The sequence below is a fragment of the Oikopleura dioica genome, chromosome 1 (assembly GCF_907165135.1).
Source record: "Oikopleura dioica chromosome 1, OKI2018_I68_1.0, whole genome shotgun sequence".
Taxonomy (NCBI): domain Eukaryota; kingdom Metazoa; phylum Chordata; class Appendicularia; order Copelata; family Oikopleuridae; genus Oikopleura; species Oikopleura dioica.
In genome coordinates, this window is record NC_137291.1 from 2,757,199 (window position 1) to 2,780,607 (window position 23,409).

At 38.4% G+C, this 23,409-nt stretch overlaps 7 protein-coding genes across 7 annotated transcripts; 4 read left to right on the forward strand and 3 right to left on the reverse strand.

The window, feature by feature from the left end:
- Window positions 1-612: 612 nt before the first annotated feature.
- On the forward strand, window positions 613-1,860 carry LOC145711523 (dedicator of cytokinesis protein 11-like). Its single transcript, XM_081789215.1, has 3 exons — window positions 613-657; window positions 738-1,115; window positions 1,558-1,860. The coding sequence occupies exons 1-3, from the start codon at window positions 613-615 to the stop codon at window positions 1,858-1,860; spliced, it is 726 nt and encodes a 241-aa protein (XP_081645341.1).
- Window positions 1,861-2,065: 205 nt separating this feature from the next.
- On the forward strand, window positions 2,066-2,741 carry LOC145697543 (dedicator of cytokinesis protein 9-like). Its single transcript, XM_081775118.1, has 2 exons — window positions 2,066-2,180; window positions 2,332-2,741. Exons 1-2 carry the CDS (start codon window positions 2,172-2,174, stop codon window positions 2,608-2,610), a joined length of 288 nt encoding a protein of 95 aa, XP_081631244.1. The 5' UTR covers window positions 2,066-2,171; the 3' UTR covers window positions 2,611-2,741.
- A 303-nt stretch (window positions 2,742-3,044) lies between these two features.
- On the forward strand, window positions 3,045-6,285 carry LOC145711524 (uncharacterized). The gene is made up of 11 exons (XM_081789216.1): window positions 3,045-3,101; window positions 3,143-3,327; window positions 3,783-3,948; window positions 4,024-4,135; window positions 4,279-4,365; window positions 4,419-4,529; window positions 4,766-4,996; window positions 5,185-5,339; window positions 5,572-5,796; window positions 5,856-6,013; window positions 6,118-6,285. Exons 1-11 carry the CDS (start codon window positions 3,045-3,047, stop codon window positions 6,212-6,214), a joined length of 1,584 nt encoding a protein of 527 aa, XP_081645342.1. The 3' UTR covers window positions 6,215-6,285.
- A 2,348-nt stretch (window positions 6,286-8,633) lies between these two features.
- On the reverse strand, window positions 8,634-11,027 carry LOC145696934 (uncharacterized). The gene is made up of 4 exons (XM_081774056.1): window positions 10,757-11,027; window positions 9,782-10,285; window positions 9,185-9,361; window positions 8,634-9,135 (listed from the first exon to the last, which is right to left on the reverse strand). The coding sequence occupies exons 1-2, from the start codon at window positions 10,910-10,912 to the stop codon at window positions 10,130-10,132; spliced, it is 312 nt and encodes a 103-aa protein (XP_081630182.1). The 5' UTR covers window positions 10,913-11,027; the 3' UTR covers window positions 8,634-9,135; window positions 9,185-9,361; window positions 9,782-10,129.
- A 4,403-nt stretch (window positions 11,028-15,430) lies between these two features.
- On the reverse strand, window positions 15,431-18,666 carry LOC145710928 (uncharacterized). Its single transcript, XM_081788640.1, has 6 exons — window positions 18,619-18,666; window positions 18,249-18,365; window positions 18,025-18,079; window positions 16,789-16,837; window positions 16,651-16,691; window positions 15,431-15,970 (listed from the first exon to the last, which is right to left on the reverse strand). The coding sequence occupies exons 1-6, from the start codon at window positions 18,641-18,643 to the stop codon at window positions 15,775-15,777; spliced, it is 483 nt and encodes a 160-aa protein (XP_081644766.1). The 5' UTR covers window positions 18,644-18,666; the 3' UTR covers window positions 15,431-15,774.
- Window positions 18,667-21,658: 2,992 nt separating this feature from the next.
- On the reverse strand, window positions 21,659-22,288 carry LOC145711525 (cytidine deaminase-like). Its single transcript, XM_081789218.1, has 4 exons — window positions 22,284-22,288; window positions 22,032-22,109; window positions 21,881-21,991; window positions 21,659-21,835 (listed from the first exon to the last, which is right to left on the reverse strand). Exons 1-4 carry the CDS (start codon window positions 22,286-22,288, stop codon window positions 21,661-21,663), a joined length of 369 nt encoding a protein of 122 aa, XP_081645344.1. The 3' UTR covers window positions 21,659-21,660.
- A 179-nt stretch (window positions 22,289-22,467) lies between these two features.
- LOC145696298 (uncharacterized) lies at window positions 22,468-23,123 on the forward strand. The gene is made up of 3 exons (XM_081773315.1): window positions 22,468-22,609; window positions 22,676-22,918; window positions 22,965-23,123. The coding sequence occupies exons 1-3, from the start codon at window positions 22,481-22,483 to the stop codon at window positions 23,121-23,123; spliced, it is 531 nt and encodes a 176-aa protein (XP_081629441.1). The 5' UTR covers window positions 22,468-22,480.
- The last annotated feature ends 286 nt before the right edge of the window (window positions 23,124-23,409 follow it).

The following is a 23,409-nucleotide window of genomic DNA, read 5'->3' on the forward strand; positions in this document are numbered from 1 at the left end:
CCTTACTGGTATAGCTGAGGTGGAGTTCTGTCCAAAAACGAGCATTATTTTGGGTAAAAATCGGTTTTTATCGCCAAAAAAATTATCATTTTTTGTACCGGCAGTACAAAATTTGTACCCGCAGTACAAATTTCACTTTTGTACCGCGGCCGCCCGCCCCCCTATAGACCCCCTAACAACATACCTTTTTAGAGAAAAATTCTAGAAAACTCTACTTCCGGTCGATTCTAGAGCTGGAAGTTGACGAAATTTGGGAGTAATGCTAGAGTGTTACCTATCAAATTGATGCTCAGAAGATTTTGACTCATCCTATAATCAATATATCAGAAAAAATAATCCCAAACGGTATCAAACCGACGGGTAAAATTATGTAAAAAAGGCATAAAATTATCAATTTTTTTTTCTCAGTTTTTTCCGGTTGGTTTGATCCCCGTTGATGTTGATTCTTTTCTTAAATGATAGGAAGTCGTCTGAGCATCAATTTGATAGGTCACACTTCACCCTAACACCTAAATTTCGTCAACTTTCGGCTTTAGAATCGACCGGAAGTGGAGTTTTCTAGAATTTTGAATGGTCAAAATTCTTAGAATTTTCTGCTGATTCTAAAAAGGAATGATAAAAGGGGGTCTATATGGCGGAAGTTGGCTGGAAAACTTCGTTTAACCCTATAAAACCAAAATCCCGAGCCCAACAAGTGTAGTTTTGGTTGAGCTGGAATTCTAGTAGCCGTGTAAAAGGTGCTCGACTTTGGATGCAAAGAATTTCACGACATTTCCGAAAACATCGCGCGCGACGAGGGAAAGCCAAAAGAGGACGAGGAGGATCTGTACTCGCCCGCCGATGTGACGGCTAATTTGAGAAAAGCCGCGCATCTGGCTCGACAAGCTGATCAGCCTGAATTGGTGCCGAAGCTGCTCAGACTGGTCACGCCGCTGGTGGAGAGAGATTTTGATTATGAAAATTTGGCCGAGCTTTTTGGAGAAATGAAACTCGCCGCGGAAGAATCCAATGAATTTTTGAGGAAAAAAAGATTTCTGGGAAAGTACTACCGAGTCGCGTTTTACGGATCTCACTGGGAGGATGATCAATCAAAGATTTTCATCTACAAAGGGAAGGTTCGAACATTTAATATTCTTATCATCATGTTTCACATTTCCACTTGCTCACGTGACGAATTAGTAATCAACACGTGTTACGAAAAAAAAGAAAAGTTTTCGTTATTTTTTTACCAGAAAAAGCAGTTTTTGCTCGTTAGCGATAAAGAAATGATTGTTGAACCAAATGATAAGAACCGAAAATTACGCAGCTCAATGAAGTCAGAGCGAGGCTGGAAGAATTGTATAAGAGACGATTTCCGGGTGCTTTCGAGATTATAACAGATTCTAAGGAAATGATTTTAGAAAAAGAGCAATAATTTCCGAAACCATAATTTTGTGTTTATTTTGCTTGAATAAGTATTAAGCGATATTGCAATTATTGTTCTCTCGTTTTTACCATTATAGCCTAGTACTAGAACGACCTTACCTAACATTTTTACCAAACAAAATCACTCAAAAGCCAATATCCGAAGCAGAACTTGACTCCAAGACCGCTTTTCTTCAACTCACATCCGTCGAACCCTATTCCGCCAAAACACCATCCTTCTCCACCGATTTCTCCATCAACCACAACCTGAAATCGTTCTCCTACGAAACCCCCTTCACCAAGGACGGCAGAGCCCGAACCGATGACGTAACAAAGCAATGGATCAGAAAAACGATCATCTCGACAAAACACGCTTTCCCGTACTGCACAAAGAGAATTCAAGTTGCCGCAGAGCATCAAATAGAACTTTCGTTTTGGGTGTCTAAAATTTTCTAGTCGGAAAGATAAGATAGTGGAAATTTCGGGAGCGAGTGGTTTTGAAAGTTATTTTACCCCACCGCGGGAATTTTGATACAGTCGAAATTTTCGACTCGAAAATGACTGGAAAAAAGCCTAGAAAATCTCCAATGTCTAACAGACTTTTTCATATAAGGGGGTAGACATCGTTAAACAAAAATTCGACACCCAATTTTCAGCCTCCTGAAATCGCCATAATCTCTTTGGAGAAGAAAAATTCTGACCTCAAAGAAGTGGTACGAGAACCTGTCGATGTGAAGAAATTACATCTTTGCTTACAAGGGAGTGTCATGGTTCAGGCAAGGGTCAACTGATTTAATTTTCAATGCGTCGAGAACATCAACAAATGATGTCTGAAATGATGTCTTACAAGCGGTGTTTTGGAGCGTTTTTTTTCTTACGTGGAGTTTGGATTTCTCTGGTTGATTGAAAATTGACCCTTTTGTAAAGGTTAATGCTGGTCCAATGACTTACGCTGAAGCTTTTCTTCGCTCTGGCACTGGCGTCATAATATCTCCCCACCATCGAAAACGCCTGATCGAAGAATACGAAAAGTTTCTAAATCTTTCCTCCGCAGCGCTAGAAACGAATCAAAATCTTCTCCCGCCTCCGACAAATCCGCCCTCGAGCGAATGGCGATATCACGAGTCGCTCAAGTCCGGATTCAATCAAATCAAAACTGCCCTTGCTTCCATGGATCTGTTGACCGAGGACCCTAATCTTGTCTGAAAAGAAGATTTTCTATTAAAAAAATGGGGATGAGAAAAGTCCCGAAGCATTCCATTTCCAAGCTTTATCTATTTAATCACCCGACACCCTTATTTTGAAAAGTTCAAAAACTAACCTCAAATATCAAGAAACAGCTAAAATTCGTCTTTTATGAACTTGCCAGAAATTCACTGAAATAAAAATTAACAGAGCAATATTCTTTTCATCGAACAAGGCCTTTTGGAAGAAGCCTCTCAGAATATTGAACTATCCCTCATCCGGACTTGAGGGTTTTACTATATTCTTGCGGGCTGGGCAGTTAATCCCAGACCGCTGCTGATTTTCGCGGTCCCTTCTTTCCTAACATCTATCCCAACTTTAGAATGCGACGGATTTTTATATAACAGTATTAAATCGCTGATTCGACACTTTCTTCAGTAGATTTCGACTCGAAAATGGCACAAGCTGAAATTCAAAAGCTTCTGGAGCTCGCCGAAAATCGAGAAGGAAGGGTTTAATTTTTGCGATAAGAAATTCTAGTTTAACCAATAAGATGAACCCTAAAAAAGAGGTCGGAGATCACGATGGTGCTAAAAAATCCTACCAATCAGCTCTAGAACTCGCCCGTTCGAGCCAAAATGAGCAGCTCAATCTCATCTGCGGCTACAACTTCGGCACAGCCCTTGTAAACACCGGAGAGCCACGAAAAGGGGTTGAAATTTTGCTCAAGATGCTGAGGTAAGCAAAAAAAAAACTAGGATAGAAAATGTTTTGAAAATCCTTGTGGACTTGAGTTAGCCGGGGCTCGGCGAATTATCTTCGCAGTTTTCTCCCGCTTATCGGTCCTGCGTTGGCGCGCTCTCCTGCCGAGCTCTATCAGTCTCAGCGTTAATTGCACGTACTTGGGAATTATTCTCAAGGCTGTTGGTTCAGTTATCAAGGGCTTATTTCAGATTTTTTTCGAACTCAATAATTTGGTCATTAATTTCGACATATTCGAGTGGCGATTTCTAACCAATCAGAAGCCTGAATTCGGTTCACCCGCCAATCAGCAGCCGAGAAGCCGCCCACGTAAAATTTGTCGAATTTTCGTCGCTTTTTGACGCCACCTAGATATTCCATCATTGTGAAGTAAGGGTGTCACTATGATATCTTCAAAATCGCGATAAATTAAGATAACGATCTAATTCTAGTCTTCTCCCAGGCGGAGACGAGCCTAAAGTCATCAACGAGCAGCACTTGTACTACAACCTCGGCATCGGCATGGCCTACATCGGCGACTGGAAGAGCTGTTTCGAAGTGATGCAGAAGATCATCAATCCGAATTTGTACGCGAAGGCGGCAATTACGCGCGGCAAGGTGAAAATTACACGAAATCAGAAACACCGCCCAAAATATAAATTTCACATTCGTGGGAAATCTAGCCGTTTTTAGGCGGCGGAACGAATGCGCGAGTTCGACAAAGCTTTGGAAGAACTGTCGATTGCTAGAAAAGCAGCTGAGGCGAGCAGGGACTATGCTACTTTGGCACAAGCGTGGTTTATTGAGGAAAAGTTCTCGAAATTAACTGAACGGAGTATTTCTCCGTTAGAAACAAAACTTTTAATCTGGCGATCTTAACCTCTTTCCGTGCGATAAAAATCTCGTTCATCCCCTTTTCGTGTTTCGACAAACTCGTGAGCTTGGACTAGGGAAAAGTCAATCTGGCCACGGACGAGCCGAAAAAAGCTCAACGTGCTCTTCAAAATGCCGCGCTCATGTCTGACAAAATAGAAGGTGATAATAATCATAATAAATTCAACGTTAAATAAGCCTCTTTTGTTTCCTAGACGACCAAGAGAAAACGGAACACAAGACGCAACTGGCAGAGGCAATGATAGAGGCGAAGTTGTACGAAGACGCCCATGTTACGCTCAAAGGAGCAAAGAACAATCCAAGAGGTACGAGTTAGAAAATTATATTTGACTCCCTTAACTTAAAAACAAAAAATTTTTTTTTCAATGAGAAATTTTTTAAATAAAAATAATTTTATTTTAATTATTTATTAATGATAATAAATTATTTTGCAAAATAATTATTTTATTAAATAAATTAATAAAATAGTTAAAATTATTAAATAAAATAATTATTTTTTTTTATAAAAATTCCTAAATATCAGTCGAAAATGCTTATTCAGGTCATTATCTTGCCGCAACAAATTTCGCCTCAACCGGCGATTTCCAAAACGCCATTTCCTCCTACGAATCCGCCTCAAAAGGCTACCTCCTCGATGGAAACCTAGAAATGGCCGGCTTATGCTATCTCGGCGAAGGAAAATGCTTGAAGCGAATGAAAAAGTTTGACGAAGCCCTAGCCGCTTTCAACAATGCTCTAGCGACTTTCGAGGACATTACAATTTCTTCGCATGGTAAAGTTTTAAAGAACACTTTTTTCAAAAATGCGCTGCGAATTCCTCGAGGACCAGGAGGGCGGACAAGGTCGCCAAGGTCGGATTCCGAGAGTTCTTTGTGACTTTCTTCGTTTTCTTGCGGGGCATTCCTTATGCGTTGGCGCATATTTTTGTTGAATACTTGACTTACTGAGCCGCGATTTTAGGAAAGACGAATGGATTGATGGGCTCAAATGCGAGTATTGGCGAAACGTTGGTGAAACTCAACTCAACTGATGATGCTCTTACTCCACTCAAAGAAGCAGCTGCGATAACTCATGCCGAGCAACAGAGGCTCCAAAGACAACAAGAAAAACTACAGGTAAAAAGACAATAAGGCGAAGCTCCTGTGACCGGAGCAAAAAGAAAACGTTTCCTAAAGGGGCAAATTTGAGTGCTCGCGTCAACAGTAGCACTTTCGGATGCATTTCAAGAGTCACAAAATGCACGAGTCGGAAAATGCGAGTCTCGCCCCTTTTAGAACTCTCCGTCAAAATTTAAACCAACGAAGCAAAAACAAGATTATTCACTTCATTTTTCAACCAAATTTTCAGCGACTGATCAAAAAAGCAAGCCGCGGAGGAAAAAATGACGATTCTTTTTCCGAAACAGCTTCGTATGCTTCTCTCCCTGTGGTGGTACCTCCTTCTGTGACGAATTCGCTGCAATCGGCTGGTGGTGGAGTTTTGCTACAGCGACCGTTTTTGCAGAGGCCGACGAAAAATGGACTTTCTTATAAAGCGCAATTATTGATGAGCAGACCGAAAATTTCTCAAAAGGTAAAAAAGAGAATTTTTATGAAAATTTTCAATTTTTTTATATATAATTTTTCATTTAGGAAGGAATTGACGCTGCATTATCCGGCCGAGCGCCATCCAAAAGTGCCAAAAATGTGATCCCGTCTCTTCCCAATCCTCAGCCCTTGAACCGCGGCAGAAGAGCCCACGGTTCCGGGCGAGAAGAAAGACCCGGCACAGCAAGCAGATTCGCTCTGAGGTAAGATTCAAATCGAATCAATCGCCGCCCCGAAATCCTTTCAGCGATAAAGTGATTAATTATGTAGCCCGCAAATTTATAAAACTGAAAATTTACGATTTTAGAACATCGCAGTTGGATGAAAGTTCAGACGAAGAAAATCCCAAATCGGCGAAAATGATTTTGAAGGAATATGACGAGGGACTAAATTCTGTTGGTTGAAGACTCTTTAAAAAAATTTTTTTGTATGGAAAATTTTTATTTTGTACTGAGATTAAATTTAATATTATTCAAGAAAATCCTTTGCCTGAAAAAATGAGGAATCACGATAAACGGGATCAGGAAGGAAAGAGCTTATAGAAGCTCTTAGCTGCTTATCTTATTTTGCAAGCTTGATTTTGCAAGTTGCATAAGTCGCGATTTAGGTTGGTACGAAAGAAAGGGCTCCCAGCGGGAGACGGAGAAGCGGTTATCGCCGTGCGTCTAGATAAGGGACCACAACCACAACCACAACGAGACACGTGCTCGACCGGAGCCTTTTAGCACCACTTTTGGAAACACAGCGGGTTCATTTTCAAAACAGCAATTTTCATAGGCACGAGATAATTACAGCCCTTCTTACAAGCAAAAACATTTAGCAGTTAAACATTAATTTTATTCTTGAACGAAGGTAATGTTGAATCTGACATAGTTGAAGTCTGCATCTCCATTGAACAAGACAGATTCCCAGGCTCCATCTTTGATGCTCATAAATTCTCGTTTTCTTGACACATCGCCTTTGTCCAAAAGTATTGTTTGAGCGACAGCACTGAATTTCGCGGAAGACTGACCATTTGAGGAAACAGAAAGAAAATGATTCGAACCATCACCACCGTATTCTTTTTTTGCAGTTTGGAATCTTATTCGCCAGCCAGCTTCTGCTACTTCATAGTTTTGAACTGTTACAAACTTGGGCATGCTATTTAAAATAACGAATCATAAAAAAAATATGCAAATTTTTTAGGAAACAAGTTCATTTTTAACTTTCATGGCTTGACGTTCACAGTTTTTTGGCCAAGAGATATAAGCTTGAGAACTCGTCGCAGATTCTCATCATTCATCGAATTGCGAATGCTGTTGGTATCTCGTCCATAATAATGATGAAACCCGCCAGAGTTGCAAATTTGCTGAGCTGAGTGAGCTGAGCTGGCTGAGTGAGCTGAGCAGTCGCTCAGCTCAGCTCAGCTCAGTGATTTTGGAAAATGATCTGATCTGCTCAGCTCAGCTCAGAAAATTTTCACTCAGCTCAGCTCAATTATTTTCGAACATGATCTGTTCTGCTCAGCTCAGCTCAGCTCAGACAATTATCACTTAGCTCAGCTCAGCTCAATGATTCGAAAACGTTTTACTAGCAAAAAACAGTAAAAACCAGCTCAGCTCAGCTCAATCAGCTCAGCTTAGCTCTTATTAGGGTCCGCTCAGCTCAGCTCAGCTCTCTTAAACAGAAGGTCAGCTCAGCTCAGCTCCGCTCAATGACCTCTGAAAATGTTCAGCTCAGCTCAGTAACCTCCAAAATAGGCCGGCTCAGCACAGCTCAGAGAAATTTTTACTCAGATCAGCTCAGCTCAGTTAAGAAAAATTAATCAAAATTTGCAACTCTGAAACCCGCCGATGAGGCCCATTTCGATTCCCAAATTCAGTCTTTGAATATCAACTTTCAGTTTTCCATCTGCTTTTTTTGCGGCGCTATGGATGTTTGCGATTTCTTCTTGAATTTTAGACGTTTCCCATTTCTCTTTGAGCTCCTCAAGTAACTTTTCACTATCAAATTTCTGGCGTTCCATTTCTCCGACCACGTGATCGATGTTTAATTGAAGAGTTTCATTTCGGTTTTTCAGGTTTTGGTTTTCTTCGGAAAGCATCTTAATTTCATTTTCAAGGTTGGCGATTCTCGCCTTCGTCTCAATCATTTCTAATTTTGAGGAAGTTTGGATATCTCCAAGGAGTGTGTGGATTCTCTGCAGCTGATTTTCGATATTTTCATCAATTCTTGGCAACGATAAAGTCTTTCTAAGGCCTGCAGGAGGTTCAAAATTCGAAGGTGTTCTACCAGTGACGTCACTCAGAGAAATATCAGCAGTTTTTCCTCCAGATTCGGAGCTCGAGTCGGAGGACATTTTCTCTTTTCCCTTTTCTCTAACTGATTTTTCTCGCTTGAGTTAAAGAAAATCCATTTTATGGATCATTAAATCGCTATCGATTTATTTTTTGAGTTACGTTTACAAACTCACCATTTCGTTTTAAATCATGAAATAAACTAGGAAACCGCATAAATCTTAAAAGACGTGTCATATTCTAGAACAGGTCACATGTCATGCACCTTTGAAATGATGTTTTCTAGCTGTCCGCAGCCGTGGTTTTCATTAAATTTTCATGTTCTCACGTCCTTCAAAGGACTTTAGAAGCATTTTTTTTATGATTTTTTTTTCTAAATGACATCATATTTATAACCTCATATCTTTTTCAAGAATCAAGATTTTATTTCAAAAAAAAAAAAATAAAAAAAAATTGCCATGATAGGATTCGAACTCGTGCGCCTGCGATGCCATTTTTAACGAAAAGCGATTGTTTTAAACAACTACTACTAACAACAACTTACTAATAGTAAATATTCAGTAGAATTTATTAAATTATCTGATCATAATTGACCCACCCTCTCTCTATCAGAAAGGGTTGCCAATTACAGTACACTGCAGAAAGAGTGAGATATAAAAAGTGAGTGAATAAGTTCACGTCACAAATTACTCGAAACAAAAATTTTCGTAGAATACAAAACTGTACAGTATTAAAAGAAAAAGAGAGACAGTAAGTTTGTTTTTGAGGAAATTAGAAGAGTTGTGTATAATACAGTCAAAATGAAAATCTTCGTCAAAATCTTCGTCATTTGAAATTGCCCTGGCCATTTTTTTCTATTTCAACAAAAATAGGCAATTCCAACGTTTCATTTCGATTTCGAATTATTTTACCGCCCGGCGGGGAGCGGAAAAACCAGTAATTTTTATGGTTCCACGGAGAACGATTTTCATTTGCTTCCAGTTACAAGAAAACCTTTCTCCGAGGCTGCTGGTTTAGCGCCCTTTGCCTTTCGCTTCTAATCTCTCTTCCTAAAAGAAACATTTTTAGCCTCTCTTTCCATGTTTTCAAAATGCGTACCTGTTTGAGTCGTCTCTTTTCGTCCTTGACTTTTTCCTTGAATAAGCTCGAGTCGCATCCGGAGTTGTCCTTGTACGGATTGTCCGTCTCTTTCGTCTTCACAAGTCCCTTGTACAGGTGCTTGCAGACGCGAAGTTCCAATGTATCGAATTTTCTATGCGCTCGGTTTCGCCATTTCTAGAATTTTATTGAGATAAATCTATAGAGAACGGTTGTTCCTTTTTTTTAATACAATAAGGGTGTCACTTTCTTATCAGTGCACCCTTAGGCCCTGACTCAGGTCCTGACTCAGGTTCTGACTCAGGTCCTGACCAAGGCCCTGACTCAGGTTTTGACTCAGGTCTTGACTCAGTTCCTGACTCAGGTTATGATTCAGGTTCTGACTCAGGTACTGACTCAGTTCCTTACTCAGGTCCTGACTCAGGTTTTCAAGGAAAAGAGAATATTTAGAGTCGAAATTCTCGATCTCAAAAACCTTAAATCTTTGGCTTCCCCGAATTCACAAAATTGCCAGTTCTCGATCAACCCTCTAAAGGCAAAATTCGAGGATAAAGTTAAACACGCGCAAATGACTCTTTCGTATCATTACGAGCTTACCTTAACACGTTGAGCACCAGCGCGCGAGTCCTGCGCTTTCGGGTTGCTTTCATCATAACACGCCGAAATGTTTTCTTTGTTACGGATTTTCTATTGCAACTCAAAATAGTATGGTATGGCTTGTTTGATATCCGGCACGTTTAGTCGATGTTTTGGCAATTTTCAAGTTACGTTAGTAAATGAAGAATTAGTAAGTGCTTCTTTTACACCTTTTATTGTCTTAAAAATAAGGGTATCAACGTGATATCATCGAAAAATGATGATCCAAAAGTTCCCCGAAAAGTTGTCGAATTTTTCATTTTTTGGTTGATCTGAAAATCAAATCAAGCATCTGCTGTAAAAAGAAAACTAGAAATCCGTTCCGTTAATCCACAAGCGCCATCTGGCGAATTGCAGCCACAAGTTTGTTAGCGGCGCTTCTTGAACCGTCTGCCGTCCGCGGAGTCCGTCGGCCGCGCTCGCTGGCCAAATCAGCTTGCCGAAGAGGTTGTATTGGTCCTTGATCTGGAAAGGAGTGATACGCAACGAGAAAATTGGCCCTGAATAATTTTCGTATGAAAAGAGAAGGCCCTGGACGGATGTTTGAAAAAGCAATAGATTAACCTTATCAGACAACGGCGGGATAGGGACCTTCCGTTTCGGGTTAAATTGAAAATAGATCGGAGGGAGGGTTACAAGTAGGAGAGCACGTTTTGAGTGTTTTGGGAAAGGGGCTTATAAAGGGGGCTTAATAAGGGGCGTAGGGACTGTATATTCTGGAAAGAGGGGGAAGAATTCAATGTGAACTTTTATAATTAATGATAATATATTTTTTAAAAAATTTATTTGAAAACGAAATAATTTATGAATTAAATTATTTAATAAATTACAAATTTTACTTTTTAGATCAATTTTTAACAAAAAGACTTGATTAATAAAATTATTAATAAAATAATTAATAATTTATGATCAAATAAAAAAATTGTGTATCAATTCCTTGTTGCCTCCAAACTCCGCCCAAACATCGCTGACATCACTTTGATTCGGGTTTCCGTATTTTCGACAGTCCGCGGAGTTGTATTTTTTCTGGAGGAAGGAGGTCTGCTTGACGATTTTGGTGACCCAGCTCTTGTGAATTCGATCGGAAATCATTGTCGATTCGCTGCGCCTTAAAAGATCACCGTCCTCTACATTACCTTTTTCTTGGCTTGAAAATCAGTTTTGCAAATATTTAAATCCGAGCGATAAAGATTGGATTTTTCAAACAAGTTATAATTTCAAAAAAATATTTACCCCGTCATAGGGAGGGGCAGGGCTCAAACATGCAAATTCCAGAGGCAAAAACACCCCATTTTTGCAATTTTTAAAATAAATTACGGGAAAAATCATGTTTTTCAAACTCAAAAATAGTCCTTAAAAGCTTTATTTCCGGAATTTTTCGAGTCAAAACACCGTTTTTAGAAACATTCTCCACGTCAGATAAATCATAGCTCTCAAACCGCCTATTACATTTTCGCAGAGGAGGATTCCCTTATTAAGGGTATCTCCGGAAAAAAAGGGAGAAAAAACGGCACGTGTTAAAAGGCCACCTTTTTCTTTCTAAAGGATCTTATCGCAATCTTATCAGGCATTTTTGGAAAGAAAGGCTAAATTGTTTAAAAAACGCGCAGCCGGGCAGTTTCGTCTTTGCATATTCACGCAAGCGGACAACTAAACGAATTTTCAGACTAACAACGTGTTTGACAGAAACGAGCCCAAAATAGCAAATATTCAGAAAGGAAAAATATTTTTCGCAAAAGAAAAAAAAACGCGAAAAAAATCTTAAAATAAAAATTTAAAAATTTAATCAGAATTTTTAAAGTTAAAATTATTTTTTTAAGAAAGAAAATTTGTTGCTTCACTAAGGCGACGTGGCCTTGTGAGCCAACAAAGGTACCCTTCCATTTAAATATTTATTTCTAAAAAACAAAATTATATCTCCGATAAGAGAATGATCATTTTGCCAATACATAATATCCCGATAATTTTTTCATCCAAATTACCTACTATCCCTCTTTTCCTTCCCTTATCAAACCCGTTATCAGCAAAACGGTAGTGTAACAAATATTTTGACAAAAGAGTAATCTCTGTCACAATTCGCGATTATGAAAAGAGTGTCCCGCCGAGCGTTTTTACGATGAAATTCAATTCCGATAAGGACAATCGCCAAATCATATTACACAAGCAAAGAATCCAAATCCTCAAAAAAAGGCTGAAATGTTCCAAAATGACGCGCCGCTGAATTTTTCCCACGAAAATTTTTGAAAATTCTTTTAGAAAAAAAAGTTCAAGAATCGTTCAAGCCAAAGTTCCTGTAACTCCAATAGCTCGATCTGCTTCTTCCTTGGAAACTGCTGTTGCAAGCATTTGGTCCACAATTTCGATGGTTTTTCTTTTTCATGGATAAAAATGTTTGCTTTTGTTGTTTTCAGCAAAATGAAAGGTCTTCTGGGGCAACGAAAAGAACAGCTAAACGCGCGATAAATGGGCCCAAAGGAGCTTTTCGCGCTGACCCCGGCAACACTAAAGTACCGCGAAGCCGAGAAAGGGATTAAGAAGCTCGTTTCTTTTCGTGCGCAAATACGATTTATGCTGAGTTTTACAGAAAATTATGCATATTTTTCCTTTTTCAAATCCTGAGTCAGGTTTTTGCAAAGGTTCTGAGCCTTGTCTTTTTCGAGAATGACACCCTTAATTTTTTAATTAAATGAGTTTTAAAAACAAATAAACGAATCTCTCCCCTTTGGCAAACGAATAAAAGAGTGAGATTATTGAGTGGTACAGCCTTAAATTCAAAAAGTTTCGGTCGTTCGGCGATTAGAAAGAAAATGCATCTGTCATAATTTGATACCTCCGCGGCGAACTGACATCACTGAATTCGACCTCTCCCAAAATTGACCCGCGGAGTTAGAAATGAATTTTTTTGTTCATTATCTGCCTTTTTCTAAAATCAACAAATTTTTTTTCTATATTTTATTAAAATAAAATTTCATGATCGCGATTCGGGTTTTTTCATAAATAAAGATTTTTATTAGAAAATTATTAAAAAATCTAAGTAAAAAATAAGGGTGTCAATCTGTTATTTTTTCGTCAAGACTAACGGTAAGATTCTTACCGTAAGAATAAGGGTATCCACCTTAGTTATCAAGATGACTAATGAAAATCAAGCTACACCCTTATTTCATTTTACCTAAACGTCTTGCTATTTCCCGAAAGAAAATAGTTCTTATCCATTCCTGAAGTTTTTCTTGAGCCTTTGATTTGGAGTGTCCCCAGCTCCGGCCATTGCCTGGCCTATCAAAATCGCATTGAACAAGCGCATCTTTTCTTTTTTATTCTCTCTTTGTTCTTTTTTTCAGATTTTTCGTAGCTGTTCGTTTCGCAAGAAGGGTGTTCTCTCGAATAAAAAAAGGAAGCCGCTTTTGGGCACACAACGGTTTATTCCGATGCTGGGGATTGTTACAAGAAACTAGCCAGACCGTTAGCTATGCAAGCAAAATGGAGATTTTTTGTCGCGCTCGTGAAAATTCAGGCGGCGCCGCAGAGCGCACAAAGTTCAAGCGCCGGGCGCCGGGTGGCGCTGTCCCAAGCGTGCCCGGACGAGGACCACGGCTGACCTCTGGAGAGACCAAGACGGCCCGAACGTGTTTTCCTTACGCGACACGTAATCAGATTTATTTAATTTTAAAAAGTAAGATGATAAGGAAGTTGCCAAAGAGGTTGACTCGCGACTCGCGAGCTAAGAAACTTTTTCCTTTGATCTTGCGGTCGATGCTTTTTATCTTTTAAATATTAATCTTCATGAGCCGAAACAAATCCTTATTGCATACTTTTAACATCATAAAAAATTTAATTCGGAACAAAAAAGATCGCATGCATATCATCTTTATTATAGATTATAGATTCTATAACTAATAAATATTGAAACTTTTGATTTTTATGAAAAAAGTTGTTTTGGAATTTATTTAAATCATCTAAGGGAATAAATTATTCCGCATAATATTCTAAGGATAATCTTCGAACAGATTCATTTTAAAGTATTTAAAAGAAATGATAAAAATCATTTCATTGTCGCGGAGAAAAACGTAAGAGTTTCATTTAAGATATTTTTTCCTTGATAAAAATACATAAAATGACCGTTTATATGGCGCTTAACAGCTGTTCCATAAAATTGGCCATGTGTAGATCTCTCTGATTGCATAAATGCCAAAATTCGCGATTTGAATCGATCCATATTGCCTAAAAATCAACTCTTTTTGAGATAAAAGTGCCTGTCTTTCAGAAATATCTCCCGGATAGAGAATCAGCTTTTTAGATTTGTTTTTATTCCGAACCCGAATTCTCCCTTTGCCAGAAAACCACAATAGTATCACGAAAAAAAGGGAGCATAAGAGCTTCCACTCAAGCTCCACTCGCTTTTATACTTCTACTTACCCTCACGACCCTTATTTCAGACAAACATTTCCTTTTCTATTTACAGAAGAAATTTTTTAGAGACATTGAGGCTCTCTCAAAAGCTTCGTTTATTTGAAAATAACGGGGCTTGAAATTGACGAGCGCAAAATTGAGCCGTCGCACGAGTCGTATTTTGACTGTGAATCTTTATTTCGCTGATGTTTCAAAGAAAGGAAAATTTTGACTAATAAAGTGTCAAGATAGAATTTTTGTAAGAATAACCGCGAAGTGACTACTAGCTTGATGGCGTGGCAGGCGATTACAGTGATCTTATTTCCATAGCCAGGCTGGCGACTTTAGAATTCTGCAGGTGCGCAAGTCACGTGCTCTGACCACTATCTTGGCCAGGCTTCTTGAATTATGTCTACGAGTGATTTTTACCCCTGTCGAAGGCAAAGAGAAAAAAACTGAAATTTTTAATAATTATCTTTAGTTATTAAATATTATTTATCATTTTTAAATTATTTATTTATTTATTAATTTATTCATTAAAAACTTTCATTTATTCATTTATTGATTTTATTAAATTATTAAATTTATCAAATAATAAATATTTTTAAATTTTTTTTGATTGATTTCTATTCGGGCTATTTTGCGTCAGAAACGCTGCCTCTGATAATAACATGTCAAAATCAATCGCTTTTTTCAACTCGTTTTTGAAAACGCTCAAGCGCGGTTAAACCAATTTCCAGTCTGCATAAAGCGCGGCGAAGACGAAATAATCAATCAGTACCAAGAAGCTAATTTCAAAAAGCCGATTCGCTAGTTCAAAAAAATGGGATTTCGGTTGGTGAAATTCCTTCGAGCGGCTAGTCAGTTTGTGGCCAGCGAGACTAAGGAAGACCATTCAGGTTCAGAAAAGGAGAGCAAATAGACGTGAGCCCAGATTGAACGCTGGCAGCTGGTGAAGTCCGCGGACAAATATTTTCGCGATTCGCGCGCTGGTTTTGTTTTACAAGATCAACTTATCGAGCTTGGAAGCAACTTTTCAGCCCTCTCGATGGAAAAGTCGGAAATTTGGAAGTTTCTTGAAGCGAAAAAGTTGCATCGAAGTTAATGAGTTCTGCGATAAGCTTATCTTCAAGTGGGAGAAGTAAGTTCGCCCGGACGCGTTAGAAACTCTCTCTTACGATCGATGCTCATCCTGTTTATAAAGTAGCCATTCAATGAGGAGGAACCTTTTTTATTCAAAAAATGTACAGTAGCTTTTAGGAATGAACTTTTTTGCCTTCCGAAAAATTCGGCTTTTCCGAAGATTGTTTTGAGCAGAGCTTTTTGAAGAGGATAAGAAAAAGGATGAAGAAGAAGGAGCCGAAAACGACGGATGAGGCGACGATCAGGATGTTGAGGATTTTACTGCATTCTTTCTAGAATTCTCGAAAAGAAAGGCTTGATTTGAAAGAGCACGGGCTTTGTTTAGTGAGAGCCTTATCCTTATCAATTGGAATACGTAGTCAGGCAGTGTATCGAGCGGATTTACGAGCGATTAATTTCTCTTATCATTGATAATTAAACAAAGCTCAAAAGATCATCCGCAGCTGCCCATTTTTATCTCGCAAGGTAGCTTTTTTCCATTCATGGGCTCTCTTTTTTCGATATTTTGAGAATGTGCCTGTTTGGGAAAGGGTAGTACTGTCTGCCAGCTTTTCCATTTTGCCGTAACCATTGCGCGGGTCATGATGGTGCTTCATTTCCAAACACGTCAGCGTCGCGTCCCTAAAGAGCTCCTCGCTAATGAGCTTGAGAAACTTCCGCCCCTCCGGACGACGAGCCAGTCCTTCGCTTTTTTCTAATCGCAACGATTTGAAAAAAAAATTCTTGGGATTATGAGGCAAAACAATTCATCTTCATTTAAATTCAAAGAGGAAATGAAGATCTGTCTCGTCATTCTGAAGAGCATCAAAAGTGGAAGACACTTACCGGCAGGGTTCGAAATGTAGCAATATATTGCTGCTACATGCTACACGTGCTACATCCCTCAAAAGTCCCTGCTACATGCTACATGTGCTACACCCCCTTAAAAAAACCCATGCTACATGCTACACTTGCTACATAAAATTATGCCGGTCTGCTACCATTTTCGATTAGATCTAAATTATAAATGAGTTTTTTTTATGTTTTTGAATTTCTTAAAGTCAAACTAGATAGAAATTAAGCTTATCATCATCCCTAATAATCAAAAGAGACATTAAAATATATTCGCTATCCATAAATCGTCTCTTCTGTTAAAAAAAATCTTCGCCCCCAGAAAAATGTAGCAATGTAGCAAGCTACACTTTGCTACACGCTTTTTGAACGCTGCTACATGCTACACCTGCTACATCAACATGTAGCAAAAATGTAGCGATTGCTACATTGCTACATTACTACACTGCTACATTTCGAACCCTGCTTACCGGCTGTCCGGAATGTCGTACAATCCACCCTCAATCACGCACTAGAAAAAAGATCTTACTTTCTTTCATGTTTGATGATTTTTTTAAAATTTTTTCTTAATGAATAACATTTTCTTTCTGAATAAGCGAGGCTTTTACCTGGCCAGATATGCATATGTAATGTTTCGGACAAACGTGGTTCTCGTTGCTGAAAGGAAAAAGATAAAAAAAGAGATGAAAATTTCTGAAAAAATGTTAGAATTGCAAAAAATAAGGAATAAATTGACAAGGGACTTGAAGCCGAAATTACAAAAAAAAGATAACAGCGACTAAGAATTTCGAATTTCAATATTAAGATTTTTTCTAAAGCTAGCTCTTTTTTTCCAGTCAAAATACGACGACCAAAAATACGAATGATTTAAGAAAAATTTAAAGCCGTCTCGCAGCGTCAATTTTGGCAACAGTCGGAAACGCGTGTCTCAAATTCCCAAATTTCCAAACTTCAGAACTCAGAATTCTAGGTGATTTAGAATCAGTGGAACTGGAAAGGGCCATCTTCGGCGAAAATGGCCACTTGATGGCTACACTTGACTCGCGGTGGCGATTATCGACGCAACGGGACGCCCGTCAAGCCACTTAAGGAGGACTCCCTCGTTTTTGGAGTTCAGGGGGAATCGAAGTTTTCGCTTTTTTTTCTTCGAAAACATCATAAAAATAAATTAAACTGAAAACAATTTTTGACATTTTCGAAAAAAAATGAGCACTGCGATTTCGGTTAACTTGTCTCCTTTTTTTGGTTTGAAAGGTAGTGCTCTCGGCTCGCGATAATGACACGCGAAAGATCGTGGCTGCTTTCTAAATCGCTGGCGTTTTTTCGAAACAGCTCCTGCTTTACGCAGATTTACGAGCTTTGAAGTTATCTTATTTTTAAGCTTCTATCGAAAGTACAAAAAAGCTCCTTTCAACGAAAATGAGAAAAAGCGACAGCTTGTCACTCGTTGTCAGATTTGAGCATTTCCGCTTTTCCGGACAGGCTAAGCCGAATACATAATTGGTACCTTCCGAAAAAAATGCTACGATAGAATTTTTCCTCCCTGGAAATTTTCGGCTCAAAATGGTAAAAAAAAGCTTACGACGTAAAGCTTGCCCTGACAACCTGTGAAGAAAACCTGAGTCAGGGTACAAAAGATTTTTAAAGAAAAGCCGCGCCGCGGCTTTTTAAAAATCGAAGCCGCGAGCCAAAATAACCATTTTTTCGCGGCTTCTTTTTTAAAAAGCCGACTCGCGGCTTTTCTTTATAAATCTCTAAGATCCTGACTCAGGCTTTCTTCACAGGTTGCCGAGGCTGGGTTTCAAGTCTTATTGAAATAGGCGACAGGCAAAAACCTGAGTTACCTTTTCTCTTCGTCCTGAAACAGGGGTGCTGGAGAATCGGGAAAGCCGCAATCCACTTACATAGTGTTCAGAAATTACAACTGCGGCGTCTTTTTCTTTTCAAAGAATCTGACTTCAAAGACGCTCAGTTTGTTTTCTCTAGAAATTCTCGCACAAAGGAGGGTCCAAAAGGATTATTACGAAGTATATTTGCATTTCTTCTTTTAAAAATTAAGGAACACGACCTTCGTCGGAGCCGTTTTCGCAGTCGGGGACTCGGTCACAGACCCAATCGCGAGTTATGCAATAGCTGCCGTGAGAATCTTCGCATTGGAACTGGGTTTTCTCATTGCATTTTTTTTCTAAAAAGAGAGTCAAAAAGACTAAACAAACTTTCAAAGAAATAGGCTCTCTTTTTAGTCGAAAAATAATTTTCGATTTTTTGTCGAAAGAAATTTTAGATTTTCGAGTCGAAAAAAATTTTTGATTTTTTAGTCGAAAAAAAATTTCGATTTTAGATTCGTAAAAAATTTCGATTTTTTAGTGGAAAAAAAATTCTCATTTTTGAGTCAAAAAGACTTTCGATAAATTTTTTGAGACATTTTGCTATCATACCTTTTCTCTTCTTTTTATTCGCCATAATCTTTTCTTCTGCTTATCTCTGTGGTGTGGTGTATTTTGATTTTTGGCGTGAACGCGGATTTGAATTGAAAATTTAGTCTCCTTGTACCTATCTCCAGGCAAGAGCATAAACAGGTGCGTCAATTCACGCGCTTTTGTTTTCTTATTTTCTGAAAAACTCGGTTCTTCTGTTAATTTTGATTGATAATTTTTCGATTTGAAAAATTTACTTTTTGAATTTTTTTTTTGAAGGCCGAAAAATTTTTATGAAAAAATCTCGCTTCTTGGAAAGAAATAATTTCGGAGCCAGCTGTGGCTCTCGGCTACCAGCTAAAGCACGTCAAATATTTAACTTATTTCTTTTATAGCGCTATAATACCTCCCGGACGGATTTTTAAATTAACAACGGGCCGTGGCTATAACAAACAGACGCTACTTCTCCTTCCGAGCAGCGTTAATTGCACGCTTCAATTTGCGGACGAAGGATTAGCTCAGCAAGTTCACGGGATTCAAAAAGATGCGATTCTTGAGCCATGAAAATATAATATTTTCAATATAATATTTTAAATATTCTGCCATTCTTTCTTCAAAAAAATTTTAGGCAACATGCTCCAATTCGAGAGGTAGATAGAAGAATTGATTGTTCGGTCAAGCCAGCCGTAAAATTGGCCCGAAACATGAAGAACAGCTGTTTACTGAAATAAATACGAATGCATCTTATTCTGGCCAAGAAAAAAGAGAGAAATCTAAAATGAAACAAGAAATAACCTATTTCTAATGTCGATAAAATCTCAAAATGAGTCTACACATCTTTATATTCTAAATCTTTTAATTTCCCTACTAGTTGTTTCTGCCCCTTTTTTTCATATTATCATTGAAATGAATCTTAATTTTACATAATATCGATATGTGTTATAATGTCTTTAATACTATGTTCCAAAAATAAATTGATAAAGAGAAATATATTGAGAAATTTGTTTTGGCTTTGAATAAGTCCTTGCTTTCATACGAAAAAAAAGAGATTAAACTCATTAAGAAAAATATTCTTATTATTGCCTCGAAGCCAACTGCTTAATTGTACCGCTCCCCCTCTGTTTCGCCCAGACGCTGGGTCGTTTTTAAATTCCAGCGCGGCCGCAGCCACTCTCAGGTCCAGCTCAGCTTTCGGCGGTTTCTTTTCCGCCAGAACCCTTAACATTTCAATTCAGCACAAAATTGCCAAAATCACCATCGCCCCTGCATTTTGACGACGTGTTACTTGATAAAACATGAAAAGTGACAGATTTTTTTCCAGAATTTATATTTTTTTCTGACGCAACGAATTCTTCTCGTAAGTAAAGGAGCTTCCTTCAAAAGGTCTGTTCTTCGTGATTGTGCTGGAGAAAAAGCTGTCTTTTTTCGATTTTTTGAAAATTAAAATTTTTAATTTTTTTTAGTCAAAAATCGTGTCTGATAGAATTGAATCGCTTGTGCATTCGTCTCGGGCTTGGAGTTTGATAAATTCGCTCATTTTGGTGCAAAAGCTCTGGATTGACAAATTGTCGCAGTCCAAAAATAATCTAAAAATCGGGTTCGTGAAATCAAGGAAGAGAAAAACGAACCTGAATGGCGAGTAAAAGCATTGGAAGACTCATAATCGTTGTCCAGTCCTTCGTCGCCATCTGCATGTGATACTCTTCCTCGGTCATTTCCACGTAGCTAGAATTTCAGTTTCGGCACAAAATTTTTGTTTCGCGTGAAACGTAATATCTCGAGTGCGAGTTATGCGACCGGCGGGAGCGGTTGAACTCGAGCCCGGGCCAGAAATTGTTGCAAAATTAGATGGACAGCTGCTTACTTGGAAATGTGACCTTTTTGGTCGAAAATAAGGGATGAATCGAAAAGAAAAAATAATCAATTTTACAAAAATTTATATTTCAGTCGCCTCGTAACACGATTTTTCGGTCAAAAAGATGATAAAAAATATTCATCCCTTATCAAAACTCATGTATTCACGGCCAAGTTCTTCATAGTGAATAAGCTTAAATGAAGGCTAAATACTCAAATAGTTTTTGACCGGCCAAGAAACCCATGTGGGAAACCTGAGTGAGGGTCAAGGCTCTTTCAGGACCCTGACTCAGGTTTTCCTCACGGGTTTAAGACCGTAGGTCTTGTGGTAATTTCAGACCATGATAATAAATGCAACAAGAATCAAAACAATGATCGCTGAAAGAGTCTGTCAAAATGCTCCAAATTTGCTTGCAAATAATCTCTTCTAAGAATTTTTTGAAGCTCTGCATAAAAAAGTCCAAGTTTCATCGTTTTGAAAAGTGAAAAGTGCTGCTGGGTGGAAAAAGAATAAATGAATCAATGAAAACGATAATGCGTGAAAAAATCGTATTGACAACATCATTTCTGCTGTCATATGTATTGGAGCGGATAAGAAGCGTAGTCCCTTCTTAAAACAGCCATAATTGAAATGAATCTTGGCTCATACATATGCTCAAAATGGATAGAAACCCCCTTTTCTGATGAAAGATATAAATGTTTTCTTGAAATCGTTTATTCAAAAGTGTAAAAATCATTATTGTTCTGTTTGTTCTCTAGCAGTACGGCGCCAATTATCGAGCAAATGTCTACTTTTCCTCGTCCAAGAGGGCCTTCTTCAAGCCCAAGACCCATCAGGTACCGGCATTCTTCCTCTTGCCTGGATTTTTTTGAAGCTGGAGCTGCTGATGCATAAACGAGAACTGATGGAGAGCTTCAAACTGTTTTTTTTTTCTGAAACCGAAATATTTGAATAAAGCTTTCCTGAAACGAAAAATGCAAAGAAAAAATTCATAGTTGTATGAAGAGAAGTTCAATTTAAATTCTTCTTTATATGAACCCTGCCTCGCGTCTTTCATCAATTATAAGTAGCAAAAAGTTGCCAATAAAAATTCATTCAGAAAAGGTGCAATCTAAGAAGATTAGAAATGAATCTTTAACTAGAAAAAATCACAAAAGTTGACCAAAAAGCAATCAAGTAATAGCTCAATGGGAAAGAAGATCGCTCTCTTATTCTTTATTGAGAAGTTCATTCATGGTCGCAAAGCATCCGCCGTGGATGTCGGAAAGTTTCATGATTTTAGTTTCGTCGCCTTCGTTTTTCGTCAAAATCAAGGTCATGTCGCCGAATTCAGCGAGTGTTTGGCGGCAATTTCCACAAGGGTAGATCCAGTCTTCCAGGTCTCTAGGAAAAAATCAGTTTTTCATCCCTTGTTACAGGCAAACTTACGAAGTAATCAAACAAGCCGAGAAAGTCCTGCTTCCTTCGCTGACAGCCTTGCAAATTCCAGTTCTTTCTGCGCAAGTGGCACTTCCATAAGCCAAATTTTCGACATTACAACTTCATAACTCCATAATACGGAAAAAATGAGAATATTTACCCAGTGAAAATTTTCCCATCAGTTGTAAGCAAAGCAGCCCCGACTCGGAATTTACTGTATGGAGCATAAGCATTTTCTCTTTGAAGATTTTATGTAAAATTTACAGTAATATTTGTTTTATTCCATTAAAAAATCGTTCCTGACTTCTCTCGCTCTTTGAAGAAGATGCAAAATTGACTCTTTATCCATTTTTTTGCGAAAATTTTGTTATAAAAACTGAAGAGGAAACAAAAAAGGCGTGTCATGAATTACGTCATTCTAGAGATAAGCCTTCTTGGCAATAAATTGATGTAAGATTTCTGATCAAAACTGATAAAGGCAGTTCTAGATAACTTATCTAGCATGAACTTGATTTCTAGACTAGAAAGACTTTAAGACTTAAGTCTTTTTGCTTTCCCTTTTTTTTGCGAATCTGATTTTGAAGAAAGGGTTATTTCTTCATTTCAAGCATGAAGTCTGAGAAGTTTTTCAAGGGAGTTTGGGATGGAGGAGAGATGTCTTACGTCGAGGCTGGTAAATTTTTCAATGATGAGAAGACTAAAAAAAGGATGGAAGCTGTTGGTGTAGAGATTCTGAAGGTAGGCTTATCAGTCCTTAATACTAGAATGTAATGCTACTAGTGGGAACAAATCTCGCAAATTAAGGGATTGCCATTTGGTGGATTTGCTGCTTCCGCTATTTCAAAGCCAAAACAGCAAGAAATCAAGACTGAAGGATCATCTCTTCAAGAATCCGAAATCAAATCAGAAGAGTCGAAGACGAGTGACCCTCCTTTTGCCGGGATTCGGCAAAAGCACGGTCACTCTTCGAAGATGTCAATCGAAGATTTGGAAGACAAAGTACGAATGCTAGAGGATTTCATGGTTGAAATCAAAAGAACTCAAATGGTAAACTAAATGAATTAACTATAATCGACACGAGCTGAATTTTAAGAATGAATCTAAACATACCCACTTCCTCCTCTCCCAGCTTCGACGAGAAATCAGCCAACACGAACTTCGAGTCGAAGCCCAACTTCTTGAGATGAAGAAAGAGCTTGGCGAGAGGAAAGCGAAGAAAAGGGGAACCTGGCGCCGATTCTTCTGCCTTTGAAGCGCCTTAGAATAAAACGACAAACAAAAATTTTCTTTGTCAACATTTTCAAAATTTTTATCAAACCCGCTGAATTTAATATTGTTGGTAGAAAACAAAATTTTTTCTTTGAAATTTTAGCTTTGAAAAAATTTGGCATCGCAACAATTTCGAGCGGCTTGAAATTTCGCGGCAATCAATGAAATCAGGGCTTGTTCAAGCTCATCGTTGCAAATTATCGACAATTAGAGCCTTTCTTTCTTCTTTCAATTCGTTCAATTCTGCGCGCCAGAGAAGAAGAAAGCGA

Coding starts and splice junctions, on each gene's coding strand:
- LOC145711523 (XM_081789215.1), top strand. CDS start 613: ATGATAAAAGGGGGTCTATATGGCGGAAGTTGGCTGGAAAACTTC. Junction 658..737: donor GAAGTTGGCTGGAAAACTTC/GTTTAACCCTAT, acceptor GCCGTGTAAAAG/GTGCTCGACTTTGGATGCAA. Junction 1,116..1,557: donor TTTTCATCTACAAAGGGAAG/GTTCGAACATTT, acceptor ATCACTCAAAAG/CCAATATCCGAAGCAGAACT.
- LOC145711524 (XM_081789216.1), top strand. CDS start 3,045: ATGGCACAAGCTGAAATTCAAAAGCTTCTGGAGCTCGCCGAAAATCGA. Junction 3,102..3,142: donor CCGAAAATCGAGAAGGAAGG/GTTTAATTTTTG, acceptor TTAACCAATAAG/ATGAACCCTAAAAAAGAGGT. Junction 4,530..4,765: donor AGCAAAGAACAATCCAAGAG/GTACGAGTTAGA, acceptor ATGCTTATTCAG/GTCATTATCTTGCCGCAACA.
- LOC145696934 (XM_081774056.1), bottom strand. CDS start 10,912: ATGATTTCCGATCGAATTCACAAGAGCTGGGTCACCAAAATCGTCAAG. Junction 10,286..10,756: donor CGGAGTTTGGAGGCAACAAG/GAATTGATACAC, acceptor ACTCCTTTCCAG/ATCAAGGACCAATACAACCT.
- LOC145710928 (XM_081788640.1), bottom strand. CDS start 18,643: ATGGCGAATAAAAAGAAGAGAAAAG. Junction 16,838..18,024: donor TTTCAGGACGAAGAGAAAAG/GTAACTCAGGTT, acceptor TTTTCCTTTCAG/CAACGAGAACCACGTTTGTC. Junction 16,692..16,788: donor ACATATGCATATCTGGCCAG/GTAAAAGCCTCG, acceptor TCTTTTTTCTAG/TGCGTGATTGAGGGTGGATT.
- LOC145711525 (XM_081789218.1), bottom strand. Junction 21,992..22,031: donor GATGGGAAAATTTTCACTGG/GTAAATATTCTC, acceptor GGAGTTATGAAG/TTGTAATGTCGAAAATTTGG. Junction 21,836..21,880: donor TCGGCTTGTTTGATTACTTC/GTAAGTTTGCCT, acceptor ATTTTTTCCTAG/AGACCTGGAAGACTGGATCT.
- LOC145696298 (XM_081773315.1), top strand. CDS start 22,481: ATGAAGTCTGAGAAGTTTTTCAAGGGAGTTTGGGATGGAGGAGAGATG. Junction 22,610..22,675: donor TTGGTGTAGAGATTCTGAAG/GTAGGCTTATCA, acceptor TCGCAAATTAAG/GGATTGCCATTTGGTGGATT. Junction 22,919..22,964: donor AAATCAAAAGAACTCAAATG/GTAAACTAAATG, acceptor CTGAATTTTAAG/AATGAATCTAAACATACCCA.